Genomic DNA, 20,875 nt, shown 5'->3' on the forward strand with positions numbered 1-20,875 from the left:
GAACCAGAGTCCAAAAAGGAGAACTGTTGATTTACAGTCTATTGCCTTATTTTTCAAATTAACTAGACTTATTTCCAGGTTTAGAGGATGTTTCTGGGTTTTTTTATAAAGCCATAATGAACTCAAATGATGTCCTGACCAGCCACTGATTGCATTACTAACTGCTCTTTCAGAAAACAGCATTAAAATGTCTCTGGAGCAAAGTGATCTTTTGAGAGATGTGGAGCAGATTCTGAAATGTGTTAACCTCTTTCACTCCAGTCTCCTCTGCTGGTAGGATTTTGGCCACTGACAAAATGAAAAACAGAACAGTTAGTGGAACTTAGACGTGGAGGTGCAGATGGATTGTGTAATTTGTAACTTTTTTCAGTGTACAGAGCCCCAAAAGCTATTCAACATCGCCAATGAGCTGCTCCACACGGAAGAAGCATATGTTAAAAGACTCCATCTCTTGGACCAGGTAATTCCATTTTGAATTAATTCTCTTTTCAGTGAGTAGCAATGATGTCTCCTGTCCATTGCCTAAGTTATAGCTCAATACAAGCACTGTGTGTAGGTGGAAGATGGAGTTTGCTTGTCAGGCTGTATGCCATGGGTCGGAGATTCGAGCTTTGGGCAAGACGGTTCCTTGAAAGGAACCAGAGGATTGGAATGGCAGAAAGGGAAGTGGGAAAGCAGCAGTCCAGGACACAGACACTGCCAGCATTTGGTTCCTCCCTGGGTGCATGGGGGGAGGAAATCACAGGAATAATGAAGGCACTAAGAAATTACGAAATCTGTGATTGCTCTTTGATGTGCAAGAAGTTGAAGTTTTACTAAAATCAGGCCACATATGTTAGCCCTGTGCCTACAGCAAACTACTTTTTTACCACTCTGTTTTGTAATTATTGCCCATCATGTTTACCCATGGGGATGAAGTGAAACTGTTGTGATGAGTCTGAACTTTCTTCCCCATAGACTTTGAATTGACACTACACAATTCAGGCATTTATATAATTTTCTCAAAGAAAAAAATGCATGAATGTGCAGGAAAGAAATAAAAATGAGGATGAGACACATTTCTAACCAAGTGCTTTTTAAAAATTACTAGAAGAAGAAAAAACAGAAAACTGTCACCTGGCAGGAAATGTCATTAGAAGCTGTAACTTGGGGAATGCTTTACCCTACAACCCTTGGAGCTGTATGGAAGACTTACAGTGCTTGTATTAGATTAGCAGAAACTGTTTCTAGACCATAGAAATCTGTCTTTCCCTTTTGTTCAGTATAGTGTAATTTTTCCTCCTGAGAAAAACCCAATCACATTATTTATTTTGCTTTGTGTAAATAACTGTAAATGCTTTTCAGGGACTGGACGATCTTTGCAGCTTGCACTCAAATATGAGATGTCTGATCTTCTCAGTCATTTCAATATTTTTTGAATTACAACTCAGATTTTCCTACTTTTTTCAAGAGCCTGTAGTGATATATCTAACCGTGGATGACAGTGGGCTTAAATTTTGTGAACCTCCTTAAGACTCCAAGAACTGGCTACCAGGGGTCAAAATCTGCAGCTCTGTTCTAAGCAGTCAGCTTTGGAAAATTGCAGTCTAAAATCTGCATGTCTAGGACTGTTTATCTTTATAAAATGTTGGTACTGTCTTGTTGCCTTCTGCAGGTTTTTTGCACTAAATTGTCCGAAGCAGGGATCTCATCTGAAGTGATAACGGGCATCTTCTCAAATATTTCTTCCATCTATTGTTTCCATGGACAGTTTCTTCTTCCTGAGCTCAAAACAAGAATTACACAAGAATGGTAGGTAGCTATTATTACAATTATTTTAAAAATACATTTTCAAGAAACTGTAGCAAACATAAGGCCTAGTCTAATTCAATTTTTTAAATTGTTTAATGCAGTAGTTACATTAGTTATTTACTAACTCTTAAACATTTCTGAAGTCTCTCAAACATTTCTGACTTGGAGAGGCCTGAGCCTTGAGAAGGCCTGAGCACTCAAAACTTTCAGAATATATTGTGAGCATTTTTTTAATTGGAAGTGTTACCAGAGCTGTTTTCCTTACTGCATTCCCACTCTCCCATTATTGCAGTACTATGAAATTACAGTACTAGGAAGGAATGAAATTTCTTCTTTTGGCCCCATAGCTGAAATAAATATTTTCAAATACCAATTAAAATTTGGCTACTGTAAGGAGTTGAAGGTAGGACTTGTTGGTTTTAGAGGTCTTTTCCAACCCTAGTGATTCTGTAAGCTGTAGATAAGGCAGAAACACAGTGATAGGTAGAAACGTTAATTGTAAGTCAGATCTAGGAAACCCAGTTTGAGGGGACACATTGGCTGCCTGGTGTCCTGCAGTGGCAGGTGCAGATAGTGCTGACCTTTCCAGATACCCTGACTGATCAAGACAAGACCAGGGCTTGCCTCTCTTGGCTGAGTCCAGTCTTCACATGTTCATCAGTGACCAGGAGTAAATGAGTCTCAGCAACTCTTGAGATTTATTGCACTTGCAAGGACAGCTGTAACAAAGCGGAGGAAAAATGCAGTGTCTGGAGGTCAGAAGAGGATAGAAGCTTGTCAACTGGCTAAAGAGGGTCTTGCGGGCAGACTGGGGGAGAGTGGCTGCCTCTCTGCCTGGCCATGACTTTGGCAGAGAGAGATGTGTGGCTACTGCTGCTCCACCCTGGGGTTACTAGCCCCTAGGGATTACCCCACTGAACTGAACCATCTCTTTGCATTAAAACCAATTCAGATATTTGGCTGTGGTGGAAGAGATTATTTTTAAGACGTAAAAGTTTTCCACAAGATTTTGTGTTGGGCAGAAGTTCCTTTAATGATGTGTAGTCAGTCTGCTCTTCACTTAAGACAGTGAGGGCAGAAATGTTATCCCTTGTACAACAGGATTCATGTTTGAACTTTCATCTAGGATATTGCATAGATTACCTTCAACTAAACTTAGCCTGTCTTGATTGCACATATGTGTAAGTGCTTGTGCATGTGGGAGACAACTGTGGAAATCTTACAGCTGTGTTTTCTCTCTGAAGATACCATTGATTTACAGACATTTCAGTACTTACCTGTATTTTTACCATAGGAGCGTCAACCCACGGCTAGGAGATATCCTGCAGAAACTTGCTCCTTTTCTGAAAATGTATGGAGAATATGTAAAGAACTTTGACAGGGCAATGGACATAGTGAACACATGTATGCAGCGGTCCTCTCCCTTCAAAGATGTTGTTCAGAACATACAGGTATGTTTTTAATTGGCATAATAGGACTTGGAGATTGTAATGGTTTAGGAATGATACTCCCCAGTTTAGAGACTCCAAAACCACGCTACTACTCTTTTGCTTTCCCCCTCTGCCCTTTTTCCCTCCCCGTGGAGCATCTGAAGAGGAGAGCTGGAGGCACAAAAGGCAAAAATCATGGGTTGAGGTAAGGAAAATTTACTGGAAACACCAATGAGATAAGAAAACAAACAGTAAGTGCAACACTATTAATAATAAAAATAAAGGTGTACTAAAAAGAGAGTGCAGAACTCAATCCAGCTGCAGCTATGTCACCCAAACCACTCCCTCCAGTCAGGACCAGCATCACCCAATCTGCTCCATGTGCCACGCTTGCTCCACCATAAGGAACCTTCTCCTCTGAAACGAGACCCTCTCTTCCAGCCTGGCAATGACCTGAGGTGTTATCCAATAACACTGGGGCCCTCCTGGCTACTGGAAAAAATTAACTCTCTGCTGGCTAGAAGCAGGAGTGAGAGGTCCTCACTTAAATCAGTGTATTTATTTGTTTCCCAGTTCATGACACATGTTGTCAAGATAATAAGACATACTAAAATTACACAATTTTAGTGGTATCCTTTCTTCTCTTTTTCTGGTACACAGATTTCACACGCAGCTTTTATTCCGCTCACACGAATTTATTTTTTTGTTGTTGTTTTTTGGGGTTTTTTGTTTGTTTTGTTTTGGTTTTTTTTTTTTAATACGGCTTTAAACTTACAGAGGGCAGGATTAGATGGGATATTGGAAAGTAGTTCTTCCCTGTGAGGGTGGTGAGGCCCTGGCACAGGCTGCCCAGAGAAGCTGTGGCTGCTCCTGGATCCCTGGAAGTGTTCAAGACCAGACTGGATTGGGCTTGGAGCAACTTGGGACAGTGGACAGGGGTTGGGCTAGATGGTCTTTAAGGTCCCTTCCAACCCAAAGCATTCCATGATTCTGTGATTTAAGAGGAGTATCAGATCACAGAATGAAACTTCACCCTTGGCCCAGTAATTCTGACTCTTTTGGATTTGTCTTCCTAATTTCTAACTTTTAATTCTTTTTTTTAAATAAATACAGTTTCATTCTGAGGTGGGTGTGCTTAAGTTTGGATGTGTCACTGACAGCATCTGCTGTTTGTCTGGTTTTCCTGAGGTTTCCAAAGTTGCAAGCAGCTCTCGGGATCACAGCTCCGCAGGAGGATGCTTAACACGGATTTCTATGTGTTTTCTCATAATTGCACAAAAAGCTGCTCAGGAAGAGGAGAAGAGCTCCAGTTATGATGATGTATCCATAAAACTGCTCTATCCTGCTCATCCCCTGGGCCAGCTGATGGGATGCAGGCTCCAGGATGCTCATAAGCATCCTTGTGCCAGTCCTGGGAAGGCAAATATCATCCTTTGGGAGGGGAGGGCTGGCAAGGAGAAGGTTAAGCTGAACAGGGAGCACAGCTGCCTGCCTTAAATGGGAGGACGGTGGCTGGGCCAGCTGTCTGGAATCAAGTAATCCCCTAGCAAGCTGGGAGAGGAGAGGCCCTGTGTGGAGGTTTAGGGCTGTGTCAGAGACTCAGACAGAAGTTTGGAGAAGCAAGGACTGGGGAGGTCCTTTCCTGCCACGCTGCTGCTCCACAGGGCCTTTTCTTACCCTTTTTCTGCCTGTAGCCATCCTGCTCACACTAAGGGCACACACACCAGCACTGTATCTTGCTGTCCTCAGCCTGTGGCAAGCTATGACTTTCTGCAGGGCAATCCGTTTGTGACTGTTTCCCCTACAGCACAGCCTTCTTTAAAATTCACCTGTCTCCTCCCACCGACGAGCTTTCAACATAAATGATGTATGTCACCTGTTGGTCTGCACCAGTTTCAGACCATGGGCAGCTCTGCTGTTGCTTGAGCAGAACTCTTGCCAGGCAGTGTGGACACTGGCAATGCAGGCAGAAGATGCACCTCGGAAGCCTGCTGATGACAGAATTGCACTGTAGGTTATTTAGTCACACCTACACAGCACCTTTTGCTCTGTTGCTCAGTAATCATAGCTGCAGGAGGCAGAGATTGGACCCAGAATGCTTAGTCCACTCATCTGACATAGCTGCACTATCAAAAGCCACTGATAATTTTCAACATACCAGTTGAAGTGTGTTGTGATCCTTCAGGGATGCACTATCTACCTAAGCTGCTAATGGAATAGTGTATATATAATACACAGCATAAGGCATTCACTGTTACTAATTATGTTAAATTAGGGAAAGCAGAAAACAAAAATCAAATGTTACTAATAAGTTGATGACTGTGGCTTATCAAATTTAGTCCTTTGCATTTCTGGAAGGATAGCTAATATTTTTCTCTCAGACATTCATCTCATTATCTCCAGTCTTGCTGTGAGAATGCAGCAAGTCAGCAGTGTGGTGTGGGCTGGAATATTTATGAGGAAATTGCAGATACTTGAAAGAAGTTCCTTTCTCTGAGAAATGCACAGTGAAATTAACATGGTTGTAGAGAGGCTGTTTACACGAGAACAGACCACATTAGTGGGCTGATGTAAAAATAATGCTGTGTAGAAGAGCTTATGTGGTTAACATGCTGCTATGGAGTCAGATTACATCGCTAGCAGAAACTTCCTGTGTGCTTTAAAGCAAGTTACTGGTTCTTACTAAGATTCTCATCTCTTCTCTTTTAAACGGAAATATTCTTTTGCTTCACAGGATCCTATGAAAACAAGTACACTGCAATACTCAGTGCCATTGTAAGCAGAGCACATTGGTGCCTTATTGGATTATGTTTAGTATAACCAGACTCAAAGCTCTTTTCCTTCTTGTCCAAGTGAAAAAGAAGCAGAATTTGATAGAGCTCTGCCTTTCAATGCTGATGTGTGAGCAGTGTGTCTACTGCTCATACAGTGAGCTCTGGCAAGCAATATGTTCCTGGGGGCATTCTGATTTCGTGAAGTTGGGAGAACAATGCTGCATGGGGCCATGGATGGGAAGAGCTTTTCTGAGCCTTCTGAAAGAATACAGTTGCATATTGGCAGAAAATGCCAGACATGGGATGAAGATTCACATAAAACCTGCCAGCTCTGATATGTGCTGTCAGGCTCTTCAGCTCTGGAGAGGCTGGATCCGAGGCCAGTGATCTGAGCTTGAACAAGGCCAAGTGCCAGGTCCTGTCCTTGAGTCACAACAGCCCCTGCAGCTCCAGGCTGAGCCAGAGGGCTGGAAAGGGCCAGCAGGAAAGGCCATGGGGGTGCTGGTGGTGGTGGCTGAACAGGAGCCCAGGTGGGTAAGAAGGACCAGGGCATCTTGGGCTGTTCAGCACTGGTGTGGCAGCAGGGCCAGGGCAGTGCCCATCCCCTGTGCTGGGTACTGCTGAGGCCCCACCTCAAATCCTGGGGTCACTTTTAAGCCCCTCACAACAAGAAAGAGCTTGAGAGGCTGGAGTGTGTCCAGAGAAGTGAACGGAGCTGGGAAAGGGCTCAGCCTGGAGAAAAGGAGGGACCTTCTTGCTCTGCACAACTCCCTGACAGGAAGGGGCAGATGGTGGGTAGGTTGGGCTCTGCTTCCAGGGAACAAGAGATAGGACAAGAGAAAATTACCTCAAGTGTGCCAGGGGAAGGTTTAGATTGAATATTAGGGAGAATTTCTTGATGGAGAAAGTTGTCTAGCCCTGGCTCAGGCTGCCCAGGGCAATGATGGAATCACTGTCCCTGGAGGGATTTAAAAGACATGCAGATATGGCACTTGATTTAGTTGGCCTTGGCAGTGTTATGTTTATGTTTGGACTCTATCATCTTTTCCAACCTAATGAGTCTGTTGACCCACTCCTGTATACTCCTCTAGCTGTATGTGAATGGTCATTTTTCATTGCTGTTATACATCAAAGGCAGGAAAAAATTAAACCCTCCTGTTCTTGTTTTCTCTTCATTACAGAAACAGGAGGTGTGTGGAAACCTGACTTTGCAGCATCATATGCTTGAACCAGTGCAAAGGATTCCTCGTTATGAGCTTCTCCTGAAGGACTATTTAAAGAAACTTCCAGAAGAATCTCCAGACAGGAAAGATGCTGAAAGTACGTGTAAATGCCTTTCTGTCTAAAACCACAATGAAATCTTGGGCAGTTTTTCTTCACATGTTCAGATACTTAGAACCGGGACTATGGTAGAAATGGACATTGGAATTAATCAAATTATTGCCAAACAAAGATATTTTGAATACTTTTGGAGTTGAGAGGAAAAGGGTTGAAATGCCTGCTCTAGGAATGAATGCAGCTTTGGCAAATAAACAGTGACAATATGTTGAAGTTTGCTGTAGTAGAACATCTAACTTTTTTTGTTTAATCCATTGTGTGGCTAAGGACAAAGACAGGAAGACATCCTTGCAGTAGCCAGAGGAAGAAAGGAAGAATGGTTTTAAATTTGTATTGTTTTTAAATGTGTATTTCTTGCCAAGAAAGCCAGAAAGACTCTGTGAAACAGGAGAAATGGACTTCTTTTGATTACAAGGAGTTTTTGATCTCAAGCAAAACAGTGTCCTTATCACCATAAGCAGGCAAGCCCTGTTTTAGGAAAACAATCTTAAAAATATGCTTGGGAAGACATAAGTGAGACTTGACTTTTAATAGGTGATTCCTAGAAAGTGAGGGTTCTTTGTCACTGTGTGCTTTGGCTCATCAAGATTTTTAGGAGAGAAAGATGAAACAATCAGTTGAACAGGCAGAACTGATTGTCTATAATTGCTTATGTATCATCAGTTTTGAAGGAGAAACTACTCAGGTGAACCTGTTCCCTAAGGTGCTATTAAAAGATATAATCTAGAGAATGCATAACTGTTGGTACCTTTATTGCAGAGTCACTGGAGCTGATATCGACAGCAGCAAACCATTCCAATGCAGCCATCCGGAAGATGGTGAGTAGCAATTCCAGAACGGAATTGTGATCTGACTGAAACATGTGGCTGAACTGAGGGTCTCCCATTGCAACAGGTTCAGAATGGTAAATGGAGAGGAATATCTGCCTATCGTTCAGGCTTTAAACGTGTTGGATGTCTGAGTTCTTTTTATTGTAAATGCAGTTTTCTGTGGCTTGTTGGGCTTAAATTCCACCTCCCTCATTCTGAAGAGCCCAATTAGCTGAAAAAGGAAGTCTTCATAAAACTTGTTATTTGCTTTTCCTTGAAAACTGTTGAAAGTATTCTGATTAGGCCCATTCACGTGTCCTTGCAGATTTTCACACTGTTTTTCTAGTCCTACAGTTCTTAAATAGAACTAAGGTAGTTTTGGCCCATCTTATGTGCACAGAATGTGCATTTTGCATGCATCAGTAGCTTCAGAAAGCTGTGCTTCAAAGGCTGGGCAATCAGACTGTGAGGATTTTGGACATTAGCACATGTTTTAAATATAGAAGAGCTAGTGCATTACCATTAAAGTAAATGGGCTTCACAGCTGCAGATGTTATCCCTTTGGTGCACCCAGGTGTCTCAGGACATTTTGAATCAAACAGACCTGAAATGCTGTGTATCTGGCTTAGCACCCATTGAACGTTTGGGGGTCCAAGGTTTATATTCACTTCCCTATCAGGCCATTACTTCCTCCCCCCGCTGGTGGGGACACCATGAGACCACATTTCCTGTGGCTGCTATAGGGAAGTAGCCAGCTGATGTCTGTGTATTGCCAGTATGTCTGAAAACATAGTTAGGAAACCATCTGTTTCTATTTGCGTCTGGCATGTTCTCTTGATAAGGATATATTTTGGTGGAAATTTTTCTGGTTTCGGGCCTCTTAACAATTCCTGGGGGCTTTGTACAGTGTCTCTGCAGATATCAGAAATATGAAACAACTTGTTGCCTCATTGGTTTCTGTGTCGATTGCTTTTTCTGTTAGTACACAAGGACCCATTGGAAAAGGCTGCTATAATAATTTTGCTGCATGAGGTCCAAGCCAGACTGAAAGAAAAGTGAATGCTGTAGCAAAATCCCCAAAAGTTAGTGGAGGGTTGAATTAATTGTTGGCTGCTAACTCCTATTGTGGTGCAGTAGAAGAAATAAATCATGCTTTCATTATTTGGTAACATACAGGTCTCCAACTTGACCATTGATTTTATTGGACATTGTTTCTAAAGTTCCAAAGATTAATATTTGGACTTGATGATCTTAGAGATTTATTTCAAACTTAATGATTTTATGATACATATTTATTGTTGAATAGCAATAGTCTAAAAGTATCAAATAAATTTATCTCAAAGTGTCATTAAATGGTACAATTCAAGTATAATTAATCCAGTATGACTAATTCAGAGTGGGGAAAAGCACTGAAAGCACTATGCAAAGCAATAGTGGAACACTGTTTTCTTTCAACTTACATGCATTTACCACAGAAATTAAACAGTGGGCAATAGACCACATGGAATAATTTTTTTTAAAATTTAAACTGCTGGGGGTTTGTACTGACAGGAAAAGATGCACAAGCTTTTGGAAGTCTATGAGCGCCTGGGTGGTGAAGAGGATATTGTTAACCCAGCCAACGAGCTCATTAAAGAAGGACACATTCAGAAACTTTCAGCAAAGAATGGCACAGCACAGGATAGGTATTTATTCCTGGTGAGTGTTTCAATTGCTCTTTTATTTTCAGGGCTGTGCTCAGGTTGGATGGGCCTAAGAGCATACTGGTTTAGTGGAAGGGGTCCCTTCTCATGGTAGGGGGTGGAGTGAGATAGGCTTTAAGGTCCTTTCCAACCCAAACCATACTTTGAATCTATGATCCTCTGGTATGTTTCCATGTTCCTAAGCTTAAAGACAAAAAGCATTCACCAACTGAGCCCAGCTACTCGTTATGAGCAGCAGTTTTCCCTTGTAACTTTTTCCTCAAGGATTTCCTTTTTTCTTCCATGCTGTGCCTTTGCTGGCCCAAAGAGGTCTTTTCCATCTCCCTCCTCAGAGGCTGAGTTTTTGCAGAGTGCCACAGCAAGTGGTTTGCAGCCAAACCACCTTGCTGCTCTTGTCCTTTCAAGGCAGTCCAATTCAGAGGGAGGGGCAGAAGGGAGAAGTGACTCTCTGAGGTGTTTCTGTCTGCCCACTTCTTTTGGTAACGATCCATCAGCCTCACTTTCACCTTAAATCTCTTCATGAAAGCTATGTCTTAGAGTAAAACACACCAGAGCCCTACATTTTCACAGTGCAGGCTGTGTCCAGCATGTAACTGCCTAAGCTAACCTCTTGCCTCATTGCAGTTTAACAGCATGGTGCTGTACTGTGTGCCAAAACTGAGGCTGATCGGCCAGAAGTTCAGTGTCCGAGAGAAGATGGATATTGCAGGACTGCAGGTTTGCATCTCTTCTTTTCCCTTTTTTTAATATTCTTGATAGTTTTGGATCCCTGCTGAATCTATATACGTAACATTATATGAATGTAAAAACATAATAGAATTCTAAAACCCGGCTTAGCCAGGTGAGGGTTGGCCTCTTCTCACAGGTGACAGGATGAGAGGAAGCTGCCTCAGGTTGCACCAAGGGAGGCTTAGGTTGGATATTAGGGAATATTTCTTCACTGAAATAGTTGTCCAGCCTTGGCACAGGCTGCCCAGGGAGGTGTGAAGTCACCATCTCTGGAAGTCTGCAAAAAACCATGAGAACATGGTTTTGTGGTGAATGTGATGGTGCTGTTTTGATGGTTGGACTTGAGAATCTTAAAGGTCTTTTCCAACTTTAGTGATTCTATGAGTCTTTCTCTTTTCGTGTTCTTTTGGTTTGATGTTATGAACCGGTTTAATACAGAAGACCAAAGGAAACTAATCCTTTGTGAATAAAATGGATTGAACCCAGAAAGGTTCGAAATATACCCCAAAACTTGATTAAAATCAAATTAAGTTAGATGTTGGTGCTAAAAAAGTGGTACATTTTATTTAATAGTAAAAGAGGCAAAGAAAAAGAAAGAGAAAATAAGTACAGAAATAGAAAAAGAGGTTTCTGTGGGTGGGGAGAAAGGGAGAGGGTAACACGGGTTAGGTGGAAGTATATCACCCTTCCCAGGATCCCAACAACATTTCATTGCTCCCCTCCATCTGCTCTTCTTGGTGATGATAGTCCCCCTGCCGCCTGTCGCTGGAAAGTATGGAGTCCAGTGGATTAATAAAGTGGTTTGGGGCAGGTGGGAACACCCACATGCCTCCCCTGAGTAGGACACGTTTGACACTGTCCTTTGCAACACTGTGGATCTGTTGCATCATCTCTGGTGCAGGGTCTGTGGACCCCTTTGAGGGGGGTCTTTGATGGGTCATGACTCTGCTGTCCTTCATGTGGATGCGGCTTTTGCCAGGGTGAAGGGGCCCACAGCTGAGCTCCTCTGCACAGCAGAGGATGGGTGTTCACTGCTCAAGTCAGAGGCTTTTTCATGATACACCCAAAACCTCTCCTCCCCCTACCCTTTGGTGTGAGGGTCTGTTTGAGCCTGGCAGCTGACAACCCCGGGGCTGCGACCTCTACCCTGAAGGTCCTGAGCTTGATCCCTCTGAATGGTTTCTTCTCCCCTGACTCGCTTTATCTTATCTTCATCAATGAACAGTGTAGGGCTCTATTCAGGGTTTTGGTGGTTTTCTCTGCAGCTTTTGTACAGTTTTGCTATAACAAGCAAAAGTCTTTAATGAAGATGTTTAAGACATAAATTATAACATTTCAGTCTCTGACACTTGGGCTTTTAAAATTTTTATAAGAATCATTCAAAGGGGAGCACAATAATGGTGACTGTGTGACATGTTTGGATTAAGAGCCTTTCCTTGTCCCCTGGCTGGCACACCTCCTACTGTCGTAGGAGTCTGGTGATACAGACACAAGTTTTGTAGCAAGACAGGTAACTATGGAAACAATCCCTTATTTTTATTATTTCTATACTTTATTCCAAATGATCCTTTCAACTAAGCATTTCAAAGAATTACTGTACTTGTAAGTCATTAAAAATGTTAGAAAGACAAGTTCAATGAGTAAAAAAGCTGATGTGGTTTTTACAGGTCCAAGAAATTGCCAAGCAAAATGTGGCTCATACATTTTCCATAACAGGAAAAAAGAGATCATTGGAACTACAAGCCAGGTATGATATTTGTTGTGTCTTTGAAGGTTTGTGAATATGTGTGGAGAAATTGATCTACGGGCTGTGCTAGTATGACAGAGTTTTAAATCATAAGGTGAGCAGCAGAGGTGGGAAACTTAGATATGTAAGAGAATGTTGGTCTTAAGTCAAAGTGTGTTGATTGCCTTTATTGAATGCTTACAGTGTTTATAGTAGTGCTTGTAAGGTCCACTGTGTCAACAATTCAAGTATTTTTGGCATTTTGTAATAATTACTGTCAGTAATTATTAATAATGTTTTTTAAAATAGTGGATAGCAAAGCTAAAAATCTAAAGGATATAAAGCTGTGAAGCTGTGAGTTGAATTTACTGAAAATATTTTAAGTAGAATGATGATGTTTTCTCTGTTTTTCTTTTGTTTTAACAGGACAGAAGAGGAGAAGAGGGAATGGATTCATGTTAGTACAAAGCACCGATGATAAGGAGGGCAATCACCATGAAGGCAGCATTTGAAAGCATTGTTTTGGGGTTCTGAATTAAGTGACTGTGCAAGGAAGCTGGGTGGGCTAGTGTGGTGGAGTTGCTCATGGAGAAGTGTGGAGGTCAGTCAGGGTCCCAGTGCTGACCAGCTGGCCCCAGAAAGTAGCTGGGTGTTCCAGCTGGGCTCGCCTTTCCTGCATTCCTCAAGCCCAGTGAGGCATCAGACCTCATATATTCTTCCAATTTGACTTGTAAAGATACTGCCTGGTGGCAGTCTTAGTTTTTCACTGAAGCAATTATGGGTTTAACGCCATCACTTAAGGTTTTTTAAGTTTCCCTTTCATTTATACAAGTAAGGGTTTTTCACCAATCTTCCTAAGAGAGAATTTTTTTTTTTTGTGATGCTTCTCATCTTTGCTGACATCTTTGTCTCAGGTCATTCAAGCCACAATAGAAAAGCACAAACAGAACAGTGAGACCTTCAGAGCTTTCAATAGCTCTTTTTCACAAGAGGAGGAGCATCCTCCCGATTCCTCAGTAAGTACCAGTGCTTTGTTCTCCTTTGCCAGAACAGTTTTACCAACAGTTAAGATTGGCACAGCTAACTTTAAAATAGTGGAGTCTTGTTCTGGATTTTTTTATGACATTACAGGGCAGTAATCTCCATTTTTCTGGCTCTCAAATGTGTATCAGTCACAGTTTCTCAGCCATGCAGATACAGAATTAATTACCCAGGACAATTCAATTGCCAGAGACCCACCAGGCATATTTTTCAGGCTGGTGGCTTTTTTTTAACAGAACAGGTATAATCCCTCAATGTTATGAGTGCTTAGTTGTCTGGAATGTTTTTTGTGTCCCTGGGGGGCTTTGTTCATTACTTTTCCCCATCTCATCAGAGATGCATTTTGGGATTATTTCTTTGATGTTATTTTATTATTATTTAAAATATTTTAAAGACTGAGAAGGAAAATTATGCATTTAAAAAGGATCTTAAAATAGTGTCTTATAGATACTATATATTTCAGAAAAATACTCTTCTACTAAATATGTAATATAGTCTTGAAAGTTTATTGTTTCTCTACAGCCATAAGGTATCACTCTGTGTTTGCTAGGAATTTTGTTTTAGAAGTATTGACATCAGGACTGTATCTCTCCATTCAACTTGAAAATGATGGTGATAACCTTAGCCACAGGCATTTGCTACAAACTAAAGAGGAATGGGGCCTGAGAGAGCAAAATATTTAGGAATATCATACAGTGCTGCCTATGACTTTTATGACTTCAGACATGGTAGCTCTTGGAGCAGAGGAAGAGAAGGTCTATCTGCAGAGATTGAATTTTGGGAGCTTTTTATCTTCCCCATCCTCTGCCTCCTAAATTATTTGTTTGTTTGTTTGGGGTTTTTTGTTTCTTTTTTTGTTTTTTTTGTTTGTTTGTTTTGTTTTGGTGCCTAACCATTTTTGACATCTCTTGGAGATTCAGGACTGATTTGGTGTCTCAGATAAAAAAATCTAGATTTTTTTTTATCTGCCTGATTTCCCAGAGGCATCAGGAGAGATGTTGGGTATGCCTTTCATCCCCACATAATCAGATTGACAGTGAAGATCTTCTCAACACTCTAGAGTCTAGAATCCTGCTACTAATAGCTGCCAGCAATGAGCCATTTTCAGAATCTGGCATTGTTTACTTATCCTGAACTATTCATCAGCTAAAAATACTTGGGGAAAAAAATAGAAAATAGTCAATTCATGCCTATATTTTTCAGTTAAATTATGGTTGCATTCAGAGCCAGGATGCTTTGATGGAAAAAAATATTTTGCTAATAAGCAAACTAATAAGCACACTTCTTTCTATGTAATGAAGACACAGCATCTGGTCAAGTTCATTATTATTATTATTATCTTGCTTTGTAAATTCAATTTGATTTTGCTTCTGTGTTCATGGTGTAGCCTCATACTTGAAACAGACAGCCTCTTTGTAAAAGCCAAGCAGAGCAGGAGTCTGGTTTATCCCTGGCTGTATATTAATGCAGTCTGTACTGAAATTTCTTTAATGCCAGAATACTAACCTGCATTTTTAGGAGATTATCTTCTCTAGATAATCAGCTTTGAAACTGATGTCACAGCTAAATGTGACAGAAATTGCTGTCAGTTAAAACAGCCTGAAAGTATTTCTGTAATGAAAACTGGACAAATACTGAGAACATTCTAACTGCAATACACCACACTAGGTAGCATCCACCAGACATATCACTTATGGAATACTGGGCAGCAACTTTAGAGGAAAAAGCAACCCTTTTTTTTCCTCTCATGAGTGGAGAAATGGATATGCATTCATGGATTCCTGTCTGGATCTGTAACAGCTACTAGAAATTAGCCTGTACAAAAAGAGTCAAATTGTTTTTTTCCCATCCTTGGCCATACATTTTCTCTCTTACAGTGCTTAGGACTGGTTGCAGTTCATGACCAGTGCATGCAATTCTGACCATGCTTGTGTTTCCCTGCTAACTCACATAAGCCCATACCAGCATTTTGGGTTGGTGTCAGCCTGAAATTTGCCTACAGAAGACTTGTGGTTTCTGGGAGGTGGAGAGATCTGAAATTCGACCTGCTCTTAAGATTATGCCTCTGCAGGTCTTCAGCAATTAATGAACTCTCACCTCTCAGGAGGGGAATATCCAGTGTCATTGCAAATCAATGCCAGGCCAGGTGATGGTAGCAGTAGTAATTTTAAAAAGGGTTTTTACTAAGCTTTCAGGTTCCTTTGTGGTTTAGTTCCTCCATTTTCACCTGCAGCATTTCCAGGCTATGTGAAAGGTTTTTAAAGCCATCTAAAAATGTTACCAAGGAAAAGGACCTCTTTCACCTCTGCTTCATCTCAGAAGAGTTGGAGGCTCCTGGTGTAGTGATGGACACAGTTTGTGCAGTCTTGGAAGGCTGGCAAGGAAAAGTGCTGCAGAAAGCTGAGCTCTGTGGAAGTGGCATTCCTAGGCTCTGAGACTGAGAATGCTTCTGTTAGATAAACCACGAATGTTAGATGCCCCTGTTTCTTTCCCCATAGATGTGGGCTGGTTCTGACAAATGTCAATAACTGTATTGTTACCAGCTCTGAGACACTGTGAGTGGTAATGGTGATGTAACAGGGAGAAGTCCTTTTGAAATATTTTCCAGGTAGGAGCAGAGGGTATTTGATTTTTAGCCCATTATTCCAAATAAACAAACAGACATGGGGATCTGAATAGGCAACTGGAGGAATTTACTCTTTTCCCTAAATTTGCTGGGGTTTTTCTCAAGCTCTTCTTCAAACCCTGTTTTTCCTCCACATTTTTCTTTTTCCAAGTCCTGTCACAGCACATAGATGTCCTTTTACTAGGCAGAGTAAAACCCTGGGTTGATTAGGATTCCAGGGAAAAGAACCCCCTTTGCAGAGGACTGAGGAACAGATGATGTGAACTCCTCAGGGTTGCTGGGTTTTTGCAGAGGCAGAAATAGCTGGTTAGAGCTGAGTAGTGTGATGCTTCCCTTAATTCAGTTGTATTCCCTGAAGAAGTGCTCTAGGGTGACACAGCCCAGGTCCCCGGGGGATGCATTTGCTCCTTTCCTTGTTCTAAAGAGTTGATTGATTGTCTTAAAATATAAATAGATCTGATGAGACATCAGAATGAATAGCTCTTCAATTTGGCCACTCAAACAGAGATTAAACCTACTTGCTTTAAAATGAAACCAAGCTGGTGTGCCAAAATGCACTGGCTATTTGGATAATCTTGAAATAAGAGATGTCTGATTGACAAAGGAAGAATGATTTATGGGAATAACAGGAGAATTTATCATAAAGAATCTGATCATTTGAACACCTCGTGTAAACTAGCAAACTCCCTGTAAATTAATTTGCAGATATGGTGGTTTTCCATTCTTTTTAGAATGTTGCCTGTGATTTTGGTACTCAGTGTACAAAGCTTATTTGCCCTTTATATGTATTGAATACTATTGAATGTGTATATATATCTATATATTTGGCATACATATAGATATATGAATATTATATATGTGAACCCTATAGGAATATATATCTATGTGTATTTAGTACATATACATCTCCATAACTGTATAAATGGAGATGCCACTTCGCATTTATTTAGGGATTGAAATGTATTATGAAGAAGAGAAACTTAACTCTGAGTGGTGTTTTAACAGAGTAAATTTTGTTCCTCTCAGAATCAAGTGCCTTCACACAGCTTTTGCTGGCCTAGCTGGCAGGCTCCAGTAGAGAAGTGTCCTTCAAACTTTGGCAGTGGCTTTCTGCAGCATGTGAGGGACAGGCACAGGTTACACCTAAAGAAAGGTTGGCAATTCAGTGCCATCTGTAAAGCCCACCCCGTATTTGAGGGTGGCTGAGCACATGTGCAACATGTACACCTGGGGTAGTGGAAGGTGTCCCTGCTCATGGCAGGAGGCTGGAACAAGATGAGCTTTAAGGTCTCTTTCAACTCAGACCATTCTATGATTCTGCGATCTGATTTTATGAATTAAAGTGTGCTCACAAGCAAAGAACTGAGCGGCTGAAAGCAAACTCTTTTCCTTTCTCTTTGCCCCGCCACCCCCACCTTGTTTTTCTTTTTTTTTTCTTTTTAAATTTCTTTTTGGTTTTTTGGGTTGTTTGTTTGTTTTCTTTTCAGTGTTTAATATAATTGAGGAAGAATGTCCATGTTGAAACTGTTCTGTGTTATTCTCTTTCTCCTCAGATAGCCAGCACCAGCTCAGTCGAATCAATGCCAGGAGCAGATGGAGGTGGTGCATTAGGAGGGGTGAGTAATTTGAAGCTAATACTTTAGTCAGAGCGGTGTTGGGAGGTGAGTTATGTTTCTTTTATAGCAGGAAAAAATAATCATACTTCAATATAGGTTTTATAGGGTTTATATCCTGCTGTCTGTGGCCTCAGCTGTGCTGTCATTAGTTTCCTGGCTAAGTTATACCCACAGATAGTTGCTGTTTGCAGCATCGGGGAATTTGAATCCTGCTCAGATGTGTCACAAAAACCAGGAAATAAACTCTCCAACCATTTTGCTGGGTTAGAAAGTCAATGTTACTTTATTAACGGTGCTGGATGTGAGGGGGTTTCTCCTCAAAGCATGAATAGATTTCTTAAAGCAATATAACTCCTTCGGTAGGGGATATATGCTGCATGCGCAACAGAGTTGGTTTCTTCAGTTTGTAGCACTGGGTTTGGAAAGGGGGAGATTTGTCTGGGCTTTTTTTGTTCGTTTGTTGTCTTGTGGGGATTTTTGGTGTTGTTTTTTTTTTTTTGTTTGGTTTTGTGTGCATGTATTTAAATTGTGATAGGGAGCTATGCTGATTGCAAGGAGAAGGGCAAAAGATATCAGGAAACCTATCTGATTAATGCTGTTTGCATTGTGTAACTCAGGATGTCATCTCTAGAGCCACATTGTGTGTAACACTTCTTCCACAGTATCCTTTCCATGTTTCTGCTAGTGCAGAGGAAGAGATGCTAGTACTTTCGTATGTCTCCAGCCTGTAAAACATTGGCTGCCACAAAAGCAAAATATACTTTTAAAGGCATTATTAATTTTGCTCAGTAAAATGGCTGTGACTGCTGCTGAATCAAACTGAGGGTTTGAGCCCTTAATAAGGTCTATTTTTTATTATTCTTATCTCTCTCTTCTAGATTGAAAGATTTTCAGGAAATGCCTAGGGTCAGTTGAATTTACTGAAAATTAGCCTCAACAAGAACAAACAGCCACAAAAATACCTTTACCTGTAGAGATGTGCTGTAGGATGTTATGTATTAGCATGACGATTTTAGGAACAAATGAGTCATTTAGCAGCACCTCTAGACCTCTGGCCAAGCTTGGAACCTTCTGGTAAAGTGAACAGTGTCAATGCAAAGCCAGCAACCTGACCTATTAAAAAACCAAGTTATAAGTGTTTGTGATTAGTGTGCTCCTTGCTTATTATTTTCTATCTTCACTTAATATCTTCACCTAACAATTTTTAATTTATTTACAGTCAGTTTTGTGATTAGTGTTTTCTGCCTTGAGTTACGGGTGCTATATTTAGTGCGCTACTTTAAAAAAAAAAGTTTTATAGTATTAAAAAAACCCCAAGCCTACATAAAAATTTTAGTTGGTCTTAATTATATAATTTTATTTGTAATTAAATAAAAAACTTGTAACTTTTTAGTTGATTATAAATTGTTGTGTCAGTGTTTTGCATATGATAGCATATCTTGATATTTTAAGTAATTGTCCTTAAATCACGTATTTAAAGGAAAATTTAATTCCTGACATATAAAAAAATGGAGTTGATCAAAAACACAAAGTTAAAAATACCCCGAATTGTGTAGTATTGATTCTGGGCTCTAATTTTGCAAAAATGAATAATATCAAGAGAATAATGAATAAAAATGTTAGTTGTAGCTTCAGAAAATATGAATTTTTAGTGTTGACATCCCTTTAGTACAGCTCAGTGAGAGCACAAGCAATACATTGTGTGCTCAACAGCATCACATGCAAACCACTTGGTGGTAGCGGTGGCCATCACACTGAGAGCTCCTTCCTGTGCTTCCCCAGCCTGCCTGAGAGGCTTGTGTGATTTTCTTCAGCATTCACGTTCACGTTTGCATAACCAGACAATGAAGTCCTACTGCAGGAAGGATCATCTGCTTGTCTATAGCATCATGGTGCCTCTTTGCTGAATTGTCTTGCTGCTCTGCACTGCTACTGCAGGTTATGCTCAGACTTCTATATGCAGGAGGAAATATGAGCCTGTGGAAAATGTCTTACACATAGTCTTGCCATTATATTGTTGGCTGTAGAGAAACAAACTAAAATATTACAAAGTACAAAATCTGCTATATCATTTTAAATTATTTTTCACTTATAGTAAGCATTTCCAGAAACACTTGCTGGTTGCAACCCCATTGTGGGTTGCTCCAGGTAGTTAATTTATAAATGGAAAATACACCTGTAAGAGCATAATAAGAAGGAAAATAATTGAAACTGCTTTGTAGCTCATGTTACAGTCAGACTCTATTTATGAGTTACGTGAACAACCTGCTGGCCCAGACAGAATGAAATACCTGGCACAGAGAAGCTGTGGCTGCCCCTGGATCCCTGGAAGTGTCCAAGGCCAGGTTGGACATTGGGGCTTGGAACAACCTGGGCTAGTGGAAGGTGTCCCTGCCCATGGCAGGGTGGGACTGGATAGGCTTTTAGGTCACTTCCACCCCAAACTATTCTGGGACTGTGTGATTCTCCAACTGTATAGCAAGTAATAAATAATGGTAACAGCAGTATCCTAAGCCCACTGCTTTTCTTGCTGTTCCTACCAGCTTTTTGGTGATTCTCCCCTGCATTTCAGAAGCAAATGGAGGCTGCATAGTTCACTAAGTTCAGATGTCTGCTCACCTAAGAAGGCCTCCCACAGGCCTTCATCTTGCAGTCGCATGAGTTGTACCTCTTGCTGGGATATTGCTATTTTCCCACTGAAATTTTAAAATTCAAGGAAACTGTCAAGATTTAGAGAGTTAAATGCAGTAGAGTAAAAGCAAATTAACAGTCAAAACAGCCTAGTCTGGAAGAAGTAGATCCTGGCTCTGGACAGATTTTATGTGAGTGTTTTTTCCTGTCAGACTCAGCAGCTTCAAAACAGAGTTGGGTGTATTGAGAAAGATGAGAAATGTGGCAATTATTCAAGCTCATTATTATCAAGATGCTGAAGTGAGGGCAGCTCTGTGTTAGCACCTCTTTTAAAGGGCATCGGCAATAAATAAAGTAGCTTGTGTAATAAAGGACACAGTTGCAAAGTGACTGTTAAATTTATCTGCAATGAACAATGTGAGTTACAATGCATATCCTTGCTTGCTACAAAAGCCTCTTTGTTCAGAGGATGTGTTATGAGTATGTGGTAAGGTCACCTCAGCCATCACTGGGTAGGATGAGGGCACCACCAGTGCAGGAAGGTCTCTTCTTTTTCACAGGAATGGAAAGGAATTTTTTTTTTTTTAATTCTTTTTCAGTGTCAGTAGTTAAATAACTTTTTGTTGAAAAGGTCTTTCTTCTATACTAGCTCTCTGTAATT

At 40.9% G+C, this 20,875-nt stretch overlaps 1 protein-coding gene across 13 annotated transcripts in view; it reads left to right on the top strand.

Annotated features, from left to right (window-relative positions):
* FGD3 (FYVE, RhoGEF and PH domain containing 3) overlaps window positions 1-20,875 on the top strand; it is a 108,544-nt gene that overhangs the window by 65,995 nt on the left and 21,674 nt on the right. For all 13 annotated transcript variants that reach the window (XR_010368239.1, XR_010368237.1, XR_010368238.1 and 10 more), the window contains exons 5-15: window positions 371-460; window positions 1,655-1,791; window positions 3,086-3,242; window positions 7,177-7,315; window positions 8,093-8,151; window positions 9,694-9,840; window positions 10,470-10,562; window positions 12,242-12,321; window positions 12,727-12,757; window positions 13,215-13,316; window positions 17,521-17,583. Coding sequence is in view for 9 of the 13 variants with exons in the window: in XM_064431913.1 (XP_064287983.1) it covers window positions 371-460; window positions 1,655-1,791; window positions 3,086-3,242; window positions 7,177-7,315; window positions 8,093-8,151; window positions 9,694-9,840; window positions 10,470-10,562; window positions 12,242-12,321; window positions 12,727-12,757; window positions 13,215-13,316; window positions 17,521-17,583 (1,098 nt within the window). In the remaining 4 variants the exon portion in view is untranslated. The remainder of the gene's footprint in view (window positions 1-370; window positions 461-1,654; window positions 1,792-3,085; window positions 3,243-7,176; window positions 7,316-8,092; window positions 8,152-9,693; window positions 9,841-10,469; window positions 10,563-12,241; window positions 12,322-12,726; window positions 12,758-13,214; window positions 13,317-17,520; window positions 17,584-20,875) is intronic.

Source organism: Passer domesticus, chromosome 9 (assembly GCF_036417665.1).
Source record: "Passer domesticus isolate bPasDom1 chromosome 9, bPasDom1.hap1, whole genome shotgun sequence".
NCBI classification, from domain to species: Eukaryota; Metazoa; Chordata; class Aves; order Passeriformes; family Passeridae; genus Passer; species Passer domesticus.